We start from the raw sequence: 19,548 nt of genomic DNA, 5'->3' as shown, positions 1-19,548 counted from the left end.
TAATACGTGTGTGTCCAAATGTATTTATTTGAGCGGTAATTGAAACTCCGAGTCTCTAACCTTTCGTCTCTCTCTGAGGAGAAACCGTCGACGCCCAGAGCGGACAGCCGGCAATGCATGCCGGGACTCGTAGTCCAGGCTGGCCACTGAGCAGGCGCGGGGAGCCGCGAAGTTCGCTGGGATTGGTAGTCCGCCGGCCGGGCAGAGTGACGACACGCAGCCACTCCGCGAACTACAATTCCCGTCAGGCCGCGGCTGGTGCGTTGGCGGCGGAAGGTCGCTTCCGGTGCGCTGCGCATCCGGGGTCGCGGCGCGCCGGTGCCCGGCTCTTCGGGTCCGGCCTGGGTTTTTTTTTTCCCTTTCATGTCGGGATTAACGGCGCGGAAGCCGGCCTGGTCCGCCCCGCTCTCGTCCCTTCCCTTCCCCTTCGCCGTCCCGGCTGGGCCCGGCTCCGGCTCGGCCCAGCATTCAGTCTCGGTCTATCGTCGTCCCCTTGCGGGCGGGCAGCAGGAGCGATGAAGAAATTCTTTGACTCGCGGCGGGAGGCGGTGGGCTCCGGCTCCGGGGGAGGAGGCGGCGGCGGCGGAGGAGGAGGCGGAGGAGGGGGCAGCGGCGGAGGCGGCGGCTTGTGCCCCGGCAGCGGCTTCATCGGCCGCGTCTTCAGCGTGGGCCGCCAGCAGGTCACCGTGGAGGAGGTGGTGGCTGAAGGTGAGGTGCGGTCATTTACCCGGGGAGGGATGGAGGGAGAGAGAGGGGGAGCTGGGCCGCAGTGACCCCGGCATTCCCAACCCTGATCCCCGGCATTCCCAACCCTGATCCCCGGCATTCCCAACCCTGATCCCCGGCATTCCCAACCCTGATCCCCGGCATTCCCAACCCTGATCCCCGGCATTCCCAACCCTGATCCCCGGCATTCCCAACCCTGATCCCCGGCATTCCCAACCCTGATCCCCGGCATTCCCAACCCTGATCCCCGGCATTCCCAACCCTGATCCCCGGCATTCCCAACCCTGATCCCCGGCATTCCCAACCCTGATCCCCGGCATTCCCAACACTGATCCCAAACATTCTCAACCTTGATCCCCGGCATTCCCAGCACTGATCCCAAACATTCCCAACACTGATTCCAAATATTCTCAACCTTGATCCCCGGCATTCTCAACCCTGATCCCCGTCATTCTTCAACCCTGATCCCCGTCATTCTTCAGCCCTGATCCCCGTCATTCTTCAGCCCTGATCCCCGTCATTCTTCAGCCCTGATCCCCGACATTCTTCAGCCCTGATCCCCGACATTCTTCAGCCCTGATCCCCGACATTCTTCAGCCCTGATCCCCGACATTCTTCAGCCCTGATCCCCGACATTCTTCAGCCCTGATCCCCGACATTCTTCAGCCCTGATCCCCGACGTTCCCGACACTGATCCCGAACACTGATCCCTGGCATTCCCAACACTGATCCCGAACACTGATCCCTGGCATTCCCAACACTGATCCCGAACACTGATCCCCGGCATCCTTAACCCTGATCCCCGGCATCCTTAACCCTGATCCCCGGCATCCTTAACCCTGATCCCCGGCATCCTTAACCCTGATCCCCGGCATCCTTAACCCTGATCCCCGGCATCCTTAACCCTGATCCCCGGCATCCTTAACCCTGATCCCCGGCATCCTTAACCCTGATCCCCGGCATCCTTAACCCTGATCCCCGGCATCCTTAACCCTGATCCCCGGCATCCTTAACCCTGATCCCCGGCATCCTTAACCCTGATCCCCGGCATTCCCAACCCTGATCCCCGGCATTCCCAACCCTGATCCCCGGCATTCCCAACCCTGATCCCCGGCATTCCCAACCCTGATCCCCGGCATTCCCAACCCTGAACCCCGGCATTCCCAACGCTGATCCCCAACATTTCAAACATTCTCAACGCTGATCCCCAACATTTCAAACCTTCTCAACGCTGATCCCCAACATTTCAAACATTCCCTACGCTGATCCCCAACATTCCCAACGCTGATCCCTGGCATTTCAAACATTCCCGACCCTGTTCTCCGGCGCTCCCGGCCCTGATCCCGGGAATTCCCAACACTGATGCCCAGTATTCCCAGTATTTATCCCCGGCATTCCCAGCGCTGAACTCCAGCCTTCCCAACGCTGATGCCCGGCATTCCCATCGTTGATCCTTGGCGTCCCCATTCCTGATGCCTAGCAACCCTGACCCTGATCCCCGGCATTCTCAGCACTGATCTAACGTTCCCATCACCAATCTGGCATCCCAGACCCTGATCCCCAGCATTCCTGGCACTGACCCAACATTCCCATCACCAATCTGGCATTTCCTACATGGGTTCAGCGTTCCCAACCCTGATCCCTGGCACTCCCAACACCGATCCACAGCAATCCCAACACTGATCCCCAGCATTCCCGACCCTGATTCCTGGCATTCCCATCGCTGAACCTGGCATTCCCAACACTAATCTACAGCATTCCCTTCCCTGATCTCCATTATTCCCAACATTGATCCCTGGCATTCCCAACACTGATTCACAGCATTCCCAACACTGGCCCCTAGCAATCCCAACCCTGATCCAACATTTTCTATCCTGATCCCCGGCATTTCCGATCCTGACCCCCGGCCTTCCTGACCCTGGTTCCGAGCATTCCTGGAACTGATTCCCAACACTGATCCCTGGCATTCCTGATACTGATCCCTGGTATTCCCAATACTGATCCCTGGCATTCCTGACCCTGGTTCCTAGCATTCCTGGAAGTGATTCCTGACCCTGATCCCCGGCGTTGCCGACCCTGATTCTGCATTCCCAACACTGATTCCTGGCCTTCCCATCCTGGATCCCCAGCCTTCCCATCCCTGATCCCCAGCAATCCCAACCCTGATACTGCTTTCCTACACTGATCCCCACCATTCCCCACACTGAACTGGCATTCCCAATATAGAACATAGAACATTACGGCGCAATACAGGCCCTTCGGCCCTCGATGTCCACAACTGCTGCAGGCAGGGCACTCCACACCCTTACTACTCTCTGAGTAAAGAACCGACCTCTGACATCCATCCTATAATTATCACTCCTCAATTTAAAGCTCTGTACCCTCGTGTTAGCCATCAGCATCCGAGGAAAAAGGCTCTCACTGTCCACCCAATCTCACCCTCTGATCATCTTGTATGCCTCAATTTGGTCACCTCTAACAAAAACAACCTCAAGTCCCTCAGCCTTTCCTCATAAGACCTTCCCACCATACCAGGCAACATCCTGGTAAACCTCCTCTGCACCCTTTCTAGCGCTTCCACATCTTTCTTATAATGTGGTGACCAGAATTGTACGCAATATTCCAAGTGCGGCCGCACCAGAGTTTTGTACAGTTGCAACATGATCTCACGGGTCTGAAGTTCAATCCCTCTACCAATAAAAGCTAACACACGGTCTGCCTTCTTAACAACCTTCTCAACCTGGGTTGATCTCAACCTGCAATCCTGATATTCCATATTCCACATCCAGCATTCCGAAAACTGACCATGACATCTCATCCTGCAATCCTGACATCCCAGATTCTGTATTCCCAATACTGATCCTTCAATCCCAATTCCTGAATTCCCAATATCTCATTCTGCAATCCTGATCTCCCAGATTCAGCATTCCGAATAATGATCCAGCAGTCTTGATATCTCAGACCCTGAATTCCCAATCTCATCCTGGAATCCCAATATCTCAGATCCAGCATTTTGAAGACTGGTCTCCTATTTCCAAAATTGATCCTATAATTCTGATATCCCAGATCCAGCATTCCCAACATTGCCTCCTGCAATCCCAATATCCTCGATCCTTCAATCCTGATATTTCAGATCCAGCAATCCCAACACTGATCCAACAATCCCAATATTACTGATTATATATTCCCAATATTTTATCTTGAAATCCTGATCTCCCAAATCCAGCATTCCTGATATCTCAGAACCTGCATTCCCAATCTCATCCTGGAATCCCAATATCTCAGATCCAGCATTTCGAAGACTGGTCTTGCATTCCCATTTTTTGATCCTGGAACCCTGATATCTCAGATCTAGCGTTCCCAATATTGATCCTGAAATCCTGATGTTCCAGTTCCGGCATCCCCAATACTGAATTGTATTCCCAATATTGATCCTGCATTACCAGTATCTCAGATCATGTAATCCCAGTACTGACCCTGCCATATTCTGCAACCTGAATATCTCAGATCCAGCGCTCCCGATATTATTGATCCTGAATTCCTAATACAGATCTGGCAATTCCAATATCTTTGAGTGGGCATTCCCAGTGGAGGTCTTGCAATCCCAGTGTTACAAATCCAGCATTCCCAGTGTAGATCCTGCAATCCCAGAACTGAACCGGCAATCCCAATATTAATGATCTTCCAATCCAAATATTTCAGACCCTGCATTTCCAAATATTAGTGATCCAGCACTCCCAATATTACAAATCATACATTTCCCCAGATTACTCATCCAACACATGCAATATTATTAATTTGGCATTCCCAATACTGATCGAACAGCAATCCCAACACCGATCTCTCATTTCTAAAATTACTGATCCTGCTTCCGCAACATTGTTCCAGCAGCAATCCCAGGACTAATCGAGCATTCCGTGTGTCATTTTGAATGCTACTAGCACAGCATCCCGTATTCTCATCGATGTCATCAATCCAGAATTCCTCAGACTGGTTCTGCAATCCAACTGTCATTGTTACAACATTCCCAACATTATTCATCCACAATTCCCAATATTAGTCCTGCATTCTCACTGTTGTTCATCCAGCAATCTGAATGCTGATCTGGAATTTTCAGTCTCCTCTGTCGAGCAAATCTGACATTCCTGATCCAGCATTCCCAGTGGCGTCGACCCAGCAATTCCAATACGGGCTGTGCAATCCAAGTGCTGTTGCTGTTCCGACAATCTCAGCATGACAGATCTGGCAATGCCAATGCTCGTCCACCATTTCTATTGTCACGGCTGCAGGAATCTAAGTACTGTTACTGAGATCCAGCAGTCATCAGATTATTGCTGAGTGATCCTGCAGTCATGACATTACGTAGCTTGCTGGGGTTCAGCAGCAATATTACTGAGACCTAGGAACCCAGTTAATACCGATGAAGCCAGCAATGTTAGCTGTAATGTTGCAGCAATTCCAAAAATGTCAATATGGTTCAGCTCTTGCTGTGATCTTAACTGGATTGCAAGAATTTCCTATCTCTACGGTTGTTATCTAAATTAGATCAAATATAACACAGATATTGTACATCGCGCTCTAGTGAGTGCATAATTACTCATTATTCTCCAAAATCATAGTAATATTGCTCTTACAATATTTGTCTTTCAATAACTGACCAGCAATTGTGGTCCGATTTCTGAGATCTGCAGTACTTGTGGTAACAAATGGAATTAATATTGCTGATTGACCTAAAGACTACGATTAAAGATGAACCTGTATCAATTTCAAAATTGTTGAAATGTGGTCTGAAAACAATTGTTGCCCTTTTATTGAGATCCTCATTTTATCGTAAATTTTGTGATGGAGATGCAGCAATTTTTACCAACAGGCTGTTACTGATGATTGTTCCTTGTCTTGCAAATATCTTTAATTAGTGCACATGGTAATTTCCAAGCTGGAGTTGCTCTCCTTCAAGCAAAGGGGATCGAGGCAAGGTTTTTGATTTAATTTGATTTATTATTGACGCATGTATTAGTATACAGTGAAAAGTATTCTTTCTTGCACGTGACACAGACAAAGCAGGGGGTTGAGCTATGAGGAGAGGCTGAATAAACTAGGCTTGTACTCGTTAGAGTTTAGAAGACTGAGGGGAGATCTCATTGAGACGTATAAGATGATGAATGGGATGGATAGGATAGAGGTGGAGAGACTCTTCCCGCTCAAAAAAGACAGTAGGACTAGGGGGCACAGCCTCAAGATAAAGGGGGGGCGGTTTATAACGGAGTTGAGGAGGAACTTCTTCACTCAAAGGGTGGTGAATATCTGGAATTCTCTGCCCGTTGAAGTGGTGGAGGCTGCCTCGCTAAATATTTTTAAGAAGCGGGTTGATGGGTTTTTGATAAGAGAGGGGATTAAGGGTTATGGGGAGAGGGCGAGAAAGTGGAACTGAGCCACGACAGATCAGCCATGATCTTATTGAATGGCGGGGCAGGCTCGAAGGGCCAGATGGCCTACTCCTGCTCCTATTTCTTATGTTCTTATGTTCTTATGAAATGAGAAAGTGCAGAATGTAGTGTTGCAGTTATAACTAGGCTGTAGAGAAAGATCAACTTAACACAAAGTAGGTCCACTCAAAAGTCTGATGGTAGAAGGGAACACTCAGCTGTCCTTGAGTCAGTTGGAGTGGAGGGGAAGGGGAATGATGTAACTGGAGTATGGGAGTGACTGGATTGCTCTGTTGAGATCTCTTGTGGACTTCATGAGCTGAATGACCTCCTCTTTGCCATTATGACACTAATTTTCAAAGATCCGTGCCATGCCTGTGAAGACCCTTCAAGATGATTTATACTTATTGTGTGAATGGGATTTGAGCTCACTGGCCTTGTCAAGAATTTTATTTTCCTGGTTAACATTGAGTCATGCTCAGATCGGGTTCCTTGCAGCAAAGGTGGTGATTACTGGTGGTTATTTGACTGCTCTGGGAATGGGAGGGGGCATAATTACTATATTCTCACCAAACATCCCCACCAGAGCATCTCCCAGTAAAGCAATGAGAAAGTTGTCAACCTGACTGATGCTTTTTTTCCCCTTCCCCTGCTCTTCTTTTTACTTTGGTTTCCAAATGATCAGAGAATCACAGAATACTGCAGTGTAGAAGAGCCCTTTGGCCCATCAAGTCTGCACTGACACCCTGACTAGCCCACCTAATCCCACTTGCCAGCACTTGGCCCATTGCCTTGAATGATATGGCATGCCAAGTACTCATCCAGGTCCTTTCTAAAGGATTTGAGGCATCCCGCCTCCACCACCCTCCCAGGCAGTGTATTCCAGACTGTCACCAGCCTCTGAGTGAAAAAGGTTTTTCTCAAATCCATCCTGAAAACCTCCCGTTCATCACTTTTAACTTGTGCCCTCTCATAACCGACCCTTCAACTCAGAGGAACGGCTGCTCCTTATCCACTCTGTCCATTCCCTTCATAATTTTGAATGCCTCAATCAGGTCCCCCTCAGCCTTCTCTGGTCCACCGAAAACAACCCAAGCCTACCCAACTTCTCTTCATAATTTACATGTTCCATTCCAGGCAGCATCCTGGTAAATCTCCTCTGCAGTCTCTCCAGTGTGTTCATGTCCTTCCTGTAATGTGGTGACCAGAATTGTACACAGTACTCTGGCTCTGGCCTTACAAAGTTCTATACAACTCCATCATGACCTCTCTGCTTTTGTGATCGATACCCCAATTGATAAAGGCGAGTGTGCCATATGCCCTTTTCACCACCCTATTAACCTGCCCTTCCACCTTCAAAGACCTGCAGTCAACACCAAGGTCCCTTTGTTCTTTGGAACTTCCGAGTGTCAGACCTTTCTTCGTGCACTTGCTTATCAAATTACTCCTTGAAAGTGCATTACCTCACACTTTTCAGGGTTAAATGCCATCTGCCATTTCTCTGCCCATTTGACCATCTCGTCGATATCTTCCTGTGACCCAATGCACTCATGATAATGCTGAAGTTGTCATCAGTTGAGCTGCTTCATTGTGAACAGATTCTGATGAAGAAAGAGAAAACATGTGCATTTATGGATCATTTTTCACAACCTTTCAGAACTTCCCCAAGTACTTCACAGTCTTTTGAAGTGCTGTCACGGTTGAAATGTAAAAATTGCAGCAGCTAATTTGTAAATAGCAGTGTGAGAATGATCAGATCATATGTTTTGGTGATGTGGGTGGAGGGATGAATATTGTCTATTGCACTGGGGAGAACCCACCTCCTCTCTTCCTTGAAATAGTGCCGTGTGATCTATTCCATCCAACAAAGAGGTCGGTAGGGAGTTACACTCAAACAGCACCGCAAGTGTCAATTCACATTTTATACTCAAGTTCCCAGAGTGGGACTTGAACCCTCTGACTCAGAGACAAGACTACCTGCTGAGATGAGACTGACACCTTTCTCCAATCATGCAAAAGAGATTCACAGCACTCTGTGTGTCTGTCTGCAGCAGGAGTTCTTACTCGTGAGCCTTCCTCCTTGAACAAAATTATATTTCTAGGTTCAAGAAAAATGCAAGTTTGGTAACCCTTCGAAATTGCCTGTTCCAAAACAGGCCTACGACACAAGCTGGTCGGGCACTACGACGTGGCTGACTTGATGGCCGTGGTGTTTGTGTGGAGGTCTGGAGCAAAGTCGAGGACATGATGCTATTCCTCATGGACTGCTCCATAGTTGTGACCAATTGGTGTCAATGACTTGGGAACAGATTTGGGAACAAGTGGCAGGAATGTGTGCCAACTCTTTGCAAGGGATAACTTTTCCTTCAAAGAGTGTATTTGTCTTACAAAAAAAATGAAATTGAAGCTTATTTTCCAAATCGCAGTTTTTTGAAAGTTTGCAGAAATCGTAAGCTAAGGTGAGCTGCATATGTGGCTGATTTAACAGGACCATTTCGAATATGGAAATGACTGCTAGTGTTTCACATGCTGAGCTCTTCCATTTCCCCAGGCCGTGTTTCTGATATTGGCCCCTCTCAATGTGAGCAGATTTTTATTTGGTGCAGGTGATTTTTTGGCTGAGAGTGCTCCTGAAGGAATTGCTCACCCTCAACTGTGTGTCTTCTGCTAAGTTTACTGCAACCCAACCAACTCTCATCCTGCAGTTGTCATTAACCATACAATCCCTACACTATAGGAGGAGGCCATTCAGCCTATTGAGTTTGTACCAACCACAATCCCACCCTGGCTATACCCCCATATCCACACATTTACCCTGCTAATCTTCCTGAACACCAGGGCCAATTGAGCATCGCCAGTCATCCTCACAGTCTTTGGACTGTGGGAGGAAACCAGAGCATCTGGAGGGAAGAGAGAGAAAATGCAAACTCCGCAGACAGTGATCTGAGGCTGAATTGAACCCAGATCCCTGGCGCTATGAGGCAGCAGTGCTAATCATTGTGCCGGCTCTCGAAAGAGACCCTTCAACCCATTGAGTCTGTACCGATCACGTTCTCACCCAAGTCCTATTCTCATAACCCCATGCATTTACTAATCTCCCTGATATTAGGGTCAATTTAGATGGCCAATCATCCTAACATATCTTTGGAGTGTGGGAGGAAACCCGAGCATCCAGAGGAAACCCATGCAGACAAGGGGACAATGTGCAAAATCCACACAGACAGTGACCCAAGGTTGGAATTGAACCTGAGACCCTAATGTTGTGAAGCAGCAGCGCGAACCACTGTGCCACCATGCCGCCATGTTTGGACAGTGCTCAGGGTCCCAACTCCCGGTGTGTGTTTGTAACCCATGTCGACACCTTCAAATTCTCATAAATCCCAAATTCCTTGAACTTGTTTTGCATCGAGACATTGCTCAATGCCTTTTAATCCAAAGCCCCTTTGTGTGTTTCCTCTGTCAGTCAGCATCTGTGGTGGGGGCGAATTGGGATGAACTTGTAGGATACAGGCACGTCTGTTTTAAATTTGTACAGGATGCAGTGAAGTCCAGTGAAAACTGTGAAGTTTGTAAAGGATTGAATTGTAACTGGGAGGTCATTTAGAGAGTCGGGAACAACACTGGGAAAATATTTTCTGATGAACTCATCATAAGAACGTGCACAGTGTACAATGATCTTTTTCAACCTATTGTGCAGGATGAAGTGTGGGATGAAATGGTCAGGATCTAAACTGGGGTCTTCCAGCTGCAAAAGAGTTTGTTTACTCGGGACAGGTTATCTTTCTGTCTGGAAAAGGGACAGTTCATTTTTCCAAGTGAAGTCAGAAATCAGACACAAGGATGAGGATGGCCAGGCTTGCTGAAGTGTCGTGCTTGTCAGCACTCGCTTTGACTGCCAGTTTGACACTGTGGTCATCCCCTTGTCTCCATGACAGAGGCAAATTTGAAATCCCCCTCCAGGACTTGAGTGCTTGCTTAATCTCGCAGCGTGTTTCAGTTCAGAACTGAAGGAGTGCTTCACTGTCAAAGGTGTTTCAGATTCCAGACAAGCCATCACCTGAAATCCAGATGGGCAGAAAACATTGCATGGTACTATTGTGAAAGAGATGGGGATCTGAAGGCCTGGTGACATTCGTCTCTCAAACAACACAGTGAGAAACTGATTTAATGTTAGGGAGATGATGGTCTAGTGGTATTATTGCTGGACTATTAATCCAGAAACTCAGCTAGTGTTCTGGGGACTTGGGTTCGAATCCAGCTATGGTAGCTGGTGGAATTTGAATTCCATAAAAGATATTTGGAGTTAAGAATCTACTGAGGACCATGAAACCACTGTTCATTGTCGGAAAAACCCATCTGGTTCACTAATGTTCTTTAGGGAAGGAAATCTGCCGTCCTTACCTGGTCTGGCCTACATGTGATTCCAGAGCCACAGCGATGTGGTTGACTCTCAACTGTCCTCGGGAAACTAGGGATGGGCAATAAATGCTGGCCAGCCAGCGACGCCCATGTCCCATTAATGAACAATGAAAATAAAATTGCTGATGTCGGCTGGCTGTGTTGGCTCCTGTATTTGCATAGTGCATAACAATGACAGCAGGTTGGGCATGTTGCAGCCCTCAGGACTCAACACGGAGTTCAGCAGCTTTTCTGCTCCATCTTAAACCTCCTTTTGAAAATTTCCCATATGTTGCCCCTGAAAACTCCCAAGATGCGTAGGTTAGGAGGTTACCATAAGTAGATGGGGTTGTGGGGACAAGGCTTGGGGAAGATGTTCTGCTGGAGCGTCAGTGCAGACTCGATGGGCTGAATGGCCTTCTTCTACACTGTAGGGAATGTATGACTCTTGGATTTATTACCTCAATGCAAATCCCACCTTCCCCTCCCACAGTACATTTACCTGTCTTGCTCTTGGAGTTAGTACTGTTTGTTGCAATCTCTCACAGCTCAAACATATTCTCCCTTCCTTCAGTTCTGACAAAGACCCAAACGGTTCAAAGCGTGAACTCTGCTTTCCTTCCTTACAGGTGCTGCCAGACCTGCTGAGTTTTTCCAGCATCCTTTCTTCTTGTGTTGAAAAAGATAACCATATGCCCTAATAATGTGAAAGACATAATATAAATGCAGTGTTGTTTGGGGGTAGATGCTAGCTCTGACAGCAAGAGAGATGCTTCCTCCAGAGACTGCTGGCCTGAACTTGGCTGCAAGTGAATTGCATTGTGTTGAACAAATGCCAAAGTGCTGCAGAGAATTTACTCACATCAGACCTTGTCATATCCTGGTTCAGCAGCAATGTCAGCTGTGTTTCAGTTGGTAACACTCCCTGCTCCGAAGGAAGGGTTAGTGGACTGAAGGCCCTTCAGAGAATCATACAATCCCAACTGTGCAGAAGGAGGCCATTTGGCCCATTGACTTTGCATCAACTGCAATCCCACCCAGGGCCTATTCCCGATTCGCAGGCATTTGAGAACAAAAGCCAAAGCTAACAATCCCAGTGCAGTACTGAGGGAGTGCTGCACTGTCAGAGATGCCGTTTTTCAGAGGAGAGGTCTCAACTGCATTCTGAGGTGGACGCAAAGCATCCTATGGAATTGTTTTGAAGAAGAGGTAGATTCTTTGTGCTGTTCTGGCCATTATTTATCCCACAACCGGCATCAAAACATTATTTGTTCATTGTGGCAGTCTGAGAGAGTGGCTCCTTGAAAATGTTGGGCAGAGATGGGTGGCACAGTGGTGAGCCTTGCTGCCTCACAACACAAGGAATCCAGTTTCAATTCTGGCCTTGGGTGATTGTCTGTGTGGAGTTTGCATGTTCTCCCTGTGTCTGCATGGGTTTCCTCCAGGTGCTCTGGTTACCTCCCACAGTCCAAAGATGTGCAGGTCAGGTGGATTGACTGTGCCAAATCGCCCCTCAGTGTGTCAAGATGTGGGGATTAGGAGGGTAAATACGTGAGGTTGCAGGAACAGGGCCTCGGTAAGATGCTGTGTCAGAGAGTTGGTGCAGACTCAATGGGTTGAATGGCCTCCTTCTGCACTGTAGGAATTCTATGATTCTCGGAGATGTGTAAAAACTGTGTGGACCAATAGTTTGACCATATCCTGAGAGGAGCCAGGTGAAAATGAAGCCTTTTCCATTTCCAAATGCAGAAGGTGTTGGCATTGTTGTTCTTTTCATTTTTGATTCACCTTTCCTTATGTCGTCAATATTCCACTCCAACCTCCTCAAACCTTTTATCATCTCTCTCGGCTATCCATTCCAAGATGACGCTGGAGCGAGGTGATTTGTTGCAAGATGTGCCCAGCATACGTTCTAATTCTATCTTGTACTCTGGTTCTATACTTCTAAAACTTCATTCTAACTCTCTTAAACTCTCTAACAATGCTTAAATTCAATCTCTTTTACATAAGAACATAAGAAATAGGAGCAGGAGTAGGCCATCTAGCCCTTCGAGCCTGCCCCGCCATTCAGTAAGATCGTGGCTGATCTGTCGTGGCTCAGTTCCACTTTCCCGCCCTCTCCCCATAACCCTTAATCCCCTTGCCTATCAAAAACCTATCTACCCGCGTCTTAAATGTATTTAGCGAGGCAGCCTCCGCCACTTCAACGGGCAGAGAATTCCAGAGATTCACCACCCTTTGAGTGAAGAAGTTCCTCCTCAACTTTGATCTTTCTCTACAACCTAGCTCTGACTGTAACACTGCATTCTGCACCCTCTCTTTTCCTTCTCTTTGAATGGTATGCTGTATAGCATGCAAGAAACAATACTTTACACTGTACCCTAATACATGTGACAATAATAAATCAAATCAAATCAGAATTGATGTGATTTGCAGTCCGGGAAGCCCCTTACCAGCATGCAAATTGAAGTGTTTGACCGTTGTCTTCAAGTGAAAGGGCTGGGGAACTTTCAATCACTGACTTCCAAAGCCAGTGATGTTGAATGAATCTTTGCTCTCGAGTGCATCACACATAGCAAGTGAGGGAGGTTTGTCACTCCAGTGTTGTCAAATGTTGAGAAACCAGGAGGCAACAGCTACTGATGAGGCATGACTGATTACTGTTGGTGATAGCAGGATGCAATAGATTAAACGACGGGGCAGGATAGGGTGAAGGATCATATTTCAGATACTGAGAGACCAAAAGTGGAGTTCGACCTATTGTTATAACCTAATTGTTAAAGCTGCATCATGAAATGGAGTAAGAAGTCTGCCAACACCTGGTTTGTGTCCAACCGATTTATTTGATAGTAAACTCACAAGCTTTCAAGGTTTCCATCTTCGTCAGGTGAAGAGGGAAACCTCAAAAGCTTGTGAGTTTACTATCAAATAAATCGGTTGGACTTAAACCTGGTGTTGTCAGACTTCTTACTGTGTTTACCCCAGTCCAACGCCGGCATCTCCACATCATGAAATGGAGACAGATTGCAGAAAATGCCGACTCCAAAGCCTGACAAGAATGATATATTTGGCAGTATTGTTTGGCTGAAGGAGTTATTTTGGTTGGGTTTAAATTTAGCATTGTACACAATGTGTGTGTGTGTGTGTGTGTGTGTGTGTGTGCGCACAGACAAGCACTTCAATCTTCCCAGTAGCTGAGTCTGAATAAGCTGACACCCCATCAAAAGCTTTGAATGTAAATGTCACCCAACGTGAGCATTGTGTCTCTTTGGGTGTTAAAGCCTTTCAATGGATCACATGCTGGCACTGTGAATGCTGTTTTGGGCGAGGCTGAGGAGAGAAGAAAAATAGAAGGAAGGATCAAATACCAATGTGATCTACCTCCTTGTAAGAACATTAATCATAGCAGCAGGATTCTGATCCCTTAGCTAGTGCAGGGTTTTACTGTCATTGAAACAAAGGCCTTGGGTTTGGGTAGCTGAGTAGTAAATGGGCCTTGTGGGAATTTGGATTCCACCCATTGAGCATATTTGGGTCATCCGAGTAATTTTCTTTTCTCCATTCATGGGTCTTGGGCGTCACTGGCGAGGCTGACATTTGTTGCCCATCCCAATTTGTCTCTTGGGAAGATGGTGGTGAGCTGCCTTCTTGAACCGCTGCAGTCCATGTGGTGTAGGGACACCTACAATGCTGCTAGGGAGGGACTACAAAGAAATTGAACCCAGCGACATAGTTCCAGGTCCGGAGGGTACATGGCTTGGAAGGGCAACTTGATGATGGTGGTGTTCCCATGCATCTGCTGCCATGGTTCTACTGGATGGTGAAAAAAACAGATTAGAGAGGTGCTGTAAAAGGAGTATTGGTGAATTGCTGCAATGGTACACCATTGTGGGCCAGTAGTGCAGGGAATGAATTTGAAGGTGGTGGATAGAGTACCATTCAAGCTTCAAGTGGAATGGTGTCAAGCTTCTTGAGTATTGTGGAGCTGTACTTATCCCAGCAAATGGAGAGTATTCCATCAGATTCCTGACTTCTGCCTTGTAGATAGTGATTTGCAGAGTTGGGAGGTGTGTTACTATCGACAGAAATCCGAGCCACTGACCTGCTCTTTTGATTTGATTTGATTTATTCTAGTCACATGTGTTGGTCTGCAGTGAGAAGTGCTGTTTCTTGTGCGCTATACAGACAAAGCATACTGTTCGTAGATTAGGAAACGAGAGTGCAGAATGTCGTGTTACAGTCATAGCTAGGGTGTAGAGAATGATCAACTTAATGTGAGGTCGGCCCATTCAAAAGTCTGATGGCAGCAGGGAAGAAGCTGTCCTTGAGTCTGTTGGTATGTGACCTCAGATTTTTGTATCTTTTTCCCAACGGAAGAAGGTGGAAGAGAGAATGTCCGGGGTGTGTGGGGTACTTAATTATGCTGGCTGCTTTGCCGAGGCAGTGGGAAGTGTAGACAGAGTCAATGGATGGGAGGCTGGTTTGGGTGATGAATTGGGCTACATTCACGACCTTTTGTAGTTCCTTGTGGCCTTGGCAGAGCAGGAGCCCATACCAAGCTGTGGTACAACCAGAAACAATGCTTTCTGTGGTGCATCTGTAAAAGTCAGTGCCAAATTTCCTTAACCTTCTGAAAAAGTCGAGGCATTGGTAGGTTTTCTGAACTGTAGTGTTGGCATATGGTTGTAGTCATTGTATTTCTATGGCAGGTCCAGTTCAATTTCTGATAGTGGGGGAAATGAATGAGGAATTGAGATCACTTGGATCAGAAAGCTTGCATGTACTGATTTTGAAGATCACATTTTTATTGTCCGGGCAATCAATTATTACATTTATTCCACTTTACTTTTGCAAACAATGTGCTCCAATCTTAATGAACTTTGAATCACATTATAAAAGTGACAACCTGTGGTTCAGTCATTTCCAAACCAATGGTTTTGTTCAGGGAGAATATCATCTGTTTTGCACCCTGGATTTCTCTTGTCATGAAGAAATACACAATATGACAGAATGGAAAGCCTTCGAATGCAATAAAAACAAGTTGTGAGCTTTTGACATGAGCTAGTGCCTTTGACAAAATTGGTGTAGTTTTGTGCTGCTTCCTTCAGAATGAGTTCCCCATCATTCTCCGATTGAATTCAGGAATGGCCTCTTCAGGTCATGTCCCAATTGAAGCTGGAGGCTAAAGCACCCTGGGATTGGATGATGGGGAGGGGAGATTCTCTCGATCATAGAAATTCTGCAGTCTACTTCTGCACAATCCTGGAATAAAAGCAAAACTGGAATTGTGCCAAAATAACCAGGCTTAAAATACCCGAGTATTGCAACAGAGGTGATGAAGATCTGCTTCCTTGTAATATTGCGGTGACAGAAACATCACTAAACAGCTTCAGTTACTCCTTAAAATGCAGACTCATTCAAGTTGAAATCAGTGTCTCAAATGTGCCCATGTCATCAAGTTTGCCCTAACTTGAGCATCTGATATACTGAGTTTGCATTCTCAGCCGAACCATTAACTGCTCGGAGGCAGCCAGTCATTTTGTTCCTGGGAGAAATGGCTGGGTGATTGATGGCCTGCTGCACCTTGCACTCGGTGGTTTCAAGGTCAGACTCCTGCTCTCTCTGCTGGAGACGGTGTGCGGGACCACTTCACGGAGGGAGCGTCTGATCTAATTGAGAGCATGGTCCTCAGCCTGAAGAGAAGCTAAGTAATTTCATTGTTTCCCATGACCACAACTGACTCGCGACTTTGCTGTCCCTGAGCCATCAGCATGGTCCTCCTTAGCGGAGATGGTTAAGTCATATTGACTTGATGTTCAGGATGTACCCGGTGTATACATGCCCCTGAAACAGATTTGAATGACAAAAATTGACAAAACCAGTCCTGCAGACCTCGCTGAGGTTGGGTCATTGGTTGTTAAGCTTTGAGCGTTCAAACTGCAAGACTTTCTCAGCCACACAGTGGCACGGGAGTTAAATAAAACTTCAGAAAATAATTAAATGAAACCTTGGCTCACAAGCAGCTGCTTCATCATGGGAAGCTGAGCTTGGTGTCCAAAGTTTTTGTTGTCTTTTCTTCTTCCTCTCCCATGGTCTTACCTGCTGAAAGGATTGCCTGTTATCATGTCATGGGGCTTCTTCTTTCCTCTTCTAAGTGCCTTTTGTTCTGCCTGTCAGCTGAGAGGCCAGAATAACCACAAGTCCTCTCATTACCTCACATCCCACACATGAACGCTAAATGAAATCCAGTATCTTTCTTTCTCTCCCTAGCTTAGGGATATGACAGCAGTACAGGGTGGCGGGGTGGCACAGTGGTTAGCACTGCTGGTCACAGTGCCAGGAACCTGGGCTTGATTCCTGGCTTGAGTCATTGTCTGTGTGGAGTTTGCATGTTTTCCCTGTGTCTGCATGGGTTTCCCCTGGGTGCTCCCATTTCCTCCCACAGTCTGAAAGATGTGCTGGTTCGGTGGATTGGCTATGGTAAATTGCCTCTTAGTGTCAGGGGGATGAGCAGAGTGAATGCATGGGGTTATGGGGATGGGGCCTGCAGGGGATTGTGGTCGGTGCAGACTTGATGGGCCGATCGGCCTCCTTCTGCGCTGTCGGATTCGATGTTGCTGAGCTTGTCTATCTTTGCAGACTCTTGAGAGTCAGTCTATCTGGTTCAGTCAATCTTCTGGCACTGTGTTGTCATCTGGGAATTTGATCGTGTCCATCATTGAAGACAAACTGCAAATCTCATTCTCGTCACCTGAGTTCCTCAGGGGAATGTAATTGGCCCAATCATCTTCCGTTGCTTCAGCCAGTGACCCCGAATGCAGCATGCAGGTTTGGGCAGATAAATGACAAGTAACATCCCTGCTGTACAAGTGCCAGATAATGGAGAACCTAATCGTTGCCCCATGATATTCAGTGGGATTCCCATCACTAGTTTCGCCCATAATCAACATTCTGGGGGTTTCCACTGACTACGCCTACCCATGCAAATACTGTGGCTGTGAAAGCAGAAGATAGGCTGAGAATTCTGTTGTGAATAACTCACCTCTGGACTCCTCAGGCCCTTCTGCCCTCCAAGCCTGCGCTGCTCATTGGTCCAACTCGACCATTCTTTTGTATCCCTCCATTCCCAGTCCGCTCAGAGCAAAGCAATTTAGCATAGCCAATCCACCGAACCCGCACATCTTTGGAGTTGTGCAAGGAAACTGGAGCACCCAAGGAAACCCACGCAGACTCGGGGAGAATGTGCAAACTCCACACAGACAGTGACCTGAGGCTGGAATTGAACCCGGGTCCTCAGAGCTGTGAGGCAGCAGTGCCAATCACTGTGCTGCTCTCCACTATACATTGTGGATGGTGGCTTTTTGATTGAAATTACATATCTCAAAAAAAATTAATAAAGCTGCCCAATGATTTCAGATTGACAGCTGTCGGAGCCCAGTGACTTGCTCCTGGCACTGTCAGGATTTACAATTCCTTGGGAAGGAGTAGAGGAAACTGGATTCTTGGCATGCTGTTGCAATTATCCTATGTTTAAGGAAGCTGGTGTTTAAAATTCCTCATTATTATCAAGGCATGGAAACACAAAAACATTTGCCAATCAGCAAGAGTTAAGGCAGGGGTCATGTAATAGTTCCATGGCTTTGTTTGGCAATTTATGCAGGAAGAAATTCAAGTGATATTTTTTCTCTCCGCCTGTTCTGTTGCTGTGAAAGGAACCTGTGCAAAGGGGCCCACCCGCAGCTGAAACCGAAGATGTAGAATGAATGATACCTGATTCCTTGTGCTCCATTTTCTGTTGGGAAGCTAGTCAAATAAGTAATTGAGATCTCTCCCTTCTACTCTGAGTGCTGAATCCTTGCCTGTGACTCGTGGCAAATAATGATGGCACGTGACCCTGCCACTTTTTCATTTCACTGTGTCGTTCTCAAGTAAAGTTTATTTGTTTCCAAGTAGGTTTACATTAACACTGGAATTAAGTTATTGTGAACATCCCCTAGTCGCCACACTCCGGCGCTTGTTTGCATACACAGAGGGAGAATTTAGCATGGCTAACGGCCCTAACCCGCACATCTTTTTGACTGTGGGAGGAAACCGGAGCATCCAGAGGAAACCCATGCAGACATGAGGACAGCGTGCACAGGCAGTGGCCCAAACTGGGAATCGAACCCGGGTCCATGGTGCTGTGAGGCAGCAGTACTAGCCACTGTAATCCTGTAGCAGTATTGTGGCCGTGCTCTTTGGTACAGTACAGGAAAGGGTGTTAAAAGAGAGAAATACCAGCAATTTCAGAAGATTAGAAAGTAAAGTACCAGTTGTCGCAGCCATGAGGGAGGAGGGGAGGAGTATTCAGCTTGAGAAGAGAAGTCAACAATGTGGGTGTTCCAGAATAAGTTGGGGAGAAAAGAAAGCTGCTGGAGTTTCCTGTTCCTTACTTTTGCATGCTGACTTTTGCATGTCCTCAGTGTTTGTTTTCAATATCATGTGTGACTGGTTATTACTTCGAAGAAAGAACCTCTTCCCAATATCTGTTCAAATGTGCTTTTTCACAGAAGTTTGTTTCCTTTGTTCATGCTCTCCAGCTGCAATTCCATGTTATGTTTTGGGTTGACCTTTACCTGAACCAATTAATATTTTATGCATCTGGAATAAGGTTCCTTTTTAATCAGCTTTCCAGGCCTGGGACCGAGACTTCTTTTCCATCATCCCTTTTCGTACATGGAAATTGGACTTTTGGAAAAAATTGTGTTGTTAGGATTAGCAGTAAACATCATGCTTTGAAATGTAATCTGGCACAGATATTGTAATGCACCAGCATAACCTCTGGCTACTGGACATTGTGTCCGACCGAAAGAGGTGCTTCTGATCACATCTCTGTGGTATCACGAAGACTCCCTATTTCCATCTCTGATATCGTCTGAATCTGTGTCAGCTCCTGCTTGTTGGCTGCTGAAATCCTTCTCCATGATTCTGTCATCTTTGAACACCAGGATTCCAACTT

General features: G+C 47.0%; 1 protein-coding gene across 13 annotated transcripts in view; it reads left to right on the top strand.

Moving 5' to 3' along the window:
• Positions 1–314: 314 nt before the first annotated feature.
• The window catches only part of aak1b (AP2 associated kinase 1b), a 126,077-nt gene continuing 106,843 nt past the window's right edge, over positions 315–19,548 (top strand). For all 13 annotated transcript variants that reach the window (XM_080217246.1, XM_080217239.1, XM_080217242.1 and 10 more), the window contains exon 1: positions 315–708. In XM_080217246.1, the coding sequence (XP_080073372.1) occupies positions 516–708 (193 nt within the window). In that variant the 5' untranslated portion in view covers positions 315–515. The remainder of the gene's footprint in view (positions 709–19,548) is intronic.

Source organism: Carcharhinus amblyrhynchos, chromosome 34 (assembly GCF_965287045.1).
Source record: "Carcharhinus amblyrhynchos chromosome 34, sCarAmb.v2.hapA, whole genome shotgun sequence".
Taxonomy (NCBI): Eukaryota; Metazoa; Chordata; class Chondrichthyes; order Carcharhiniformes; family Carcharhinidae; genus Carcharhinus; species Carcharhinus amblyrhynchos.
This window is presented reverse-complemented; position numbering and strand designations above follow the sequence as displayed.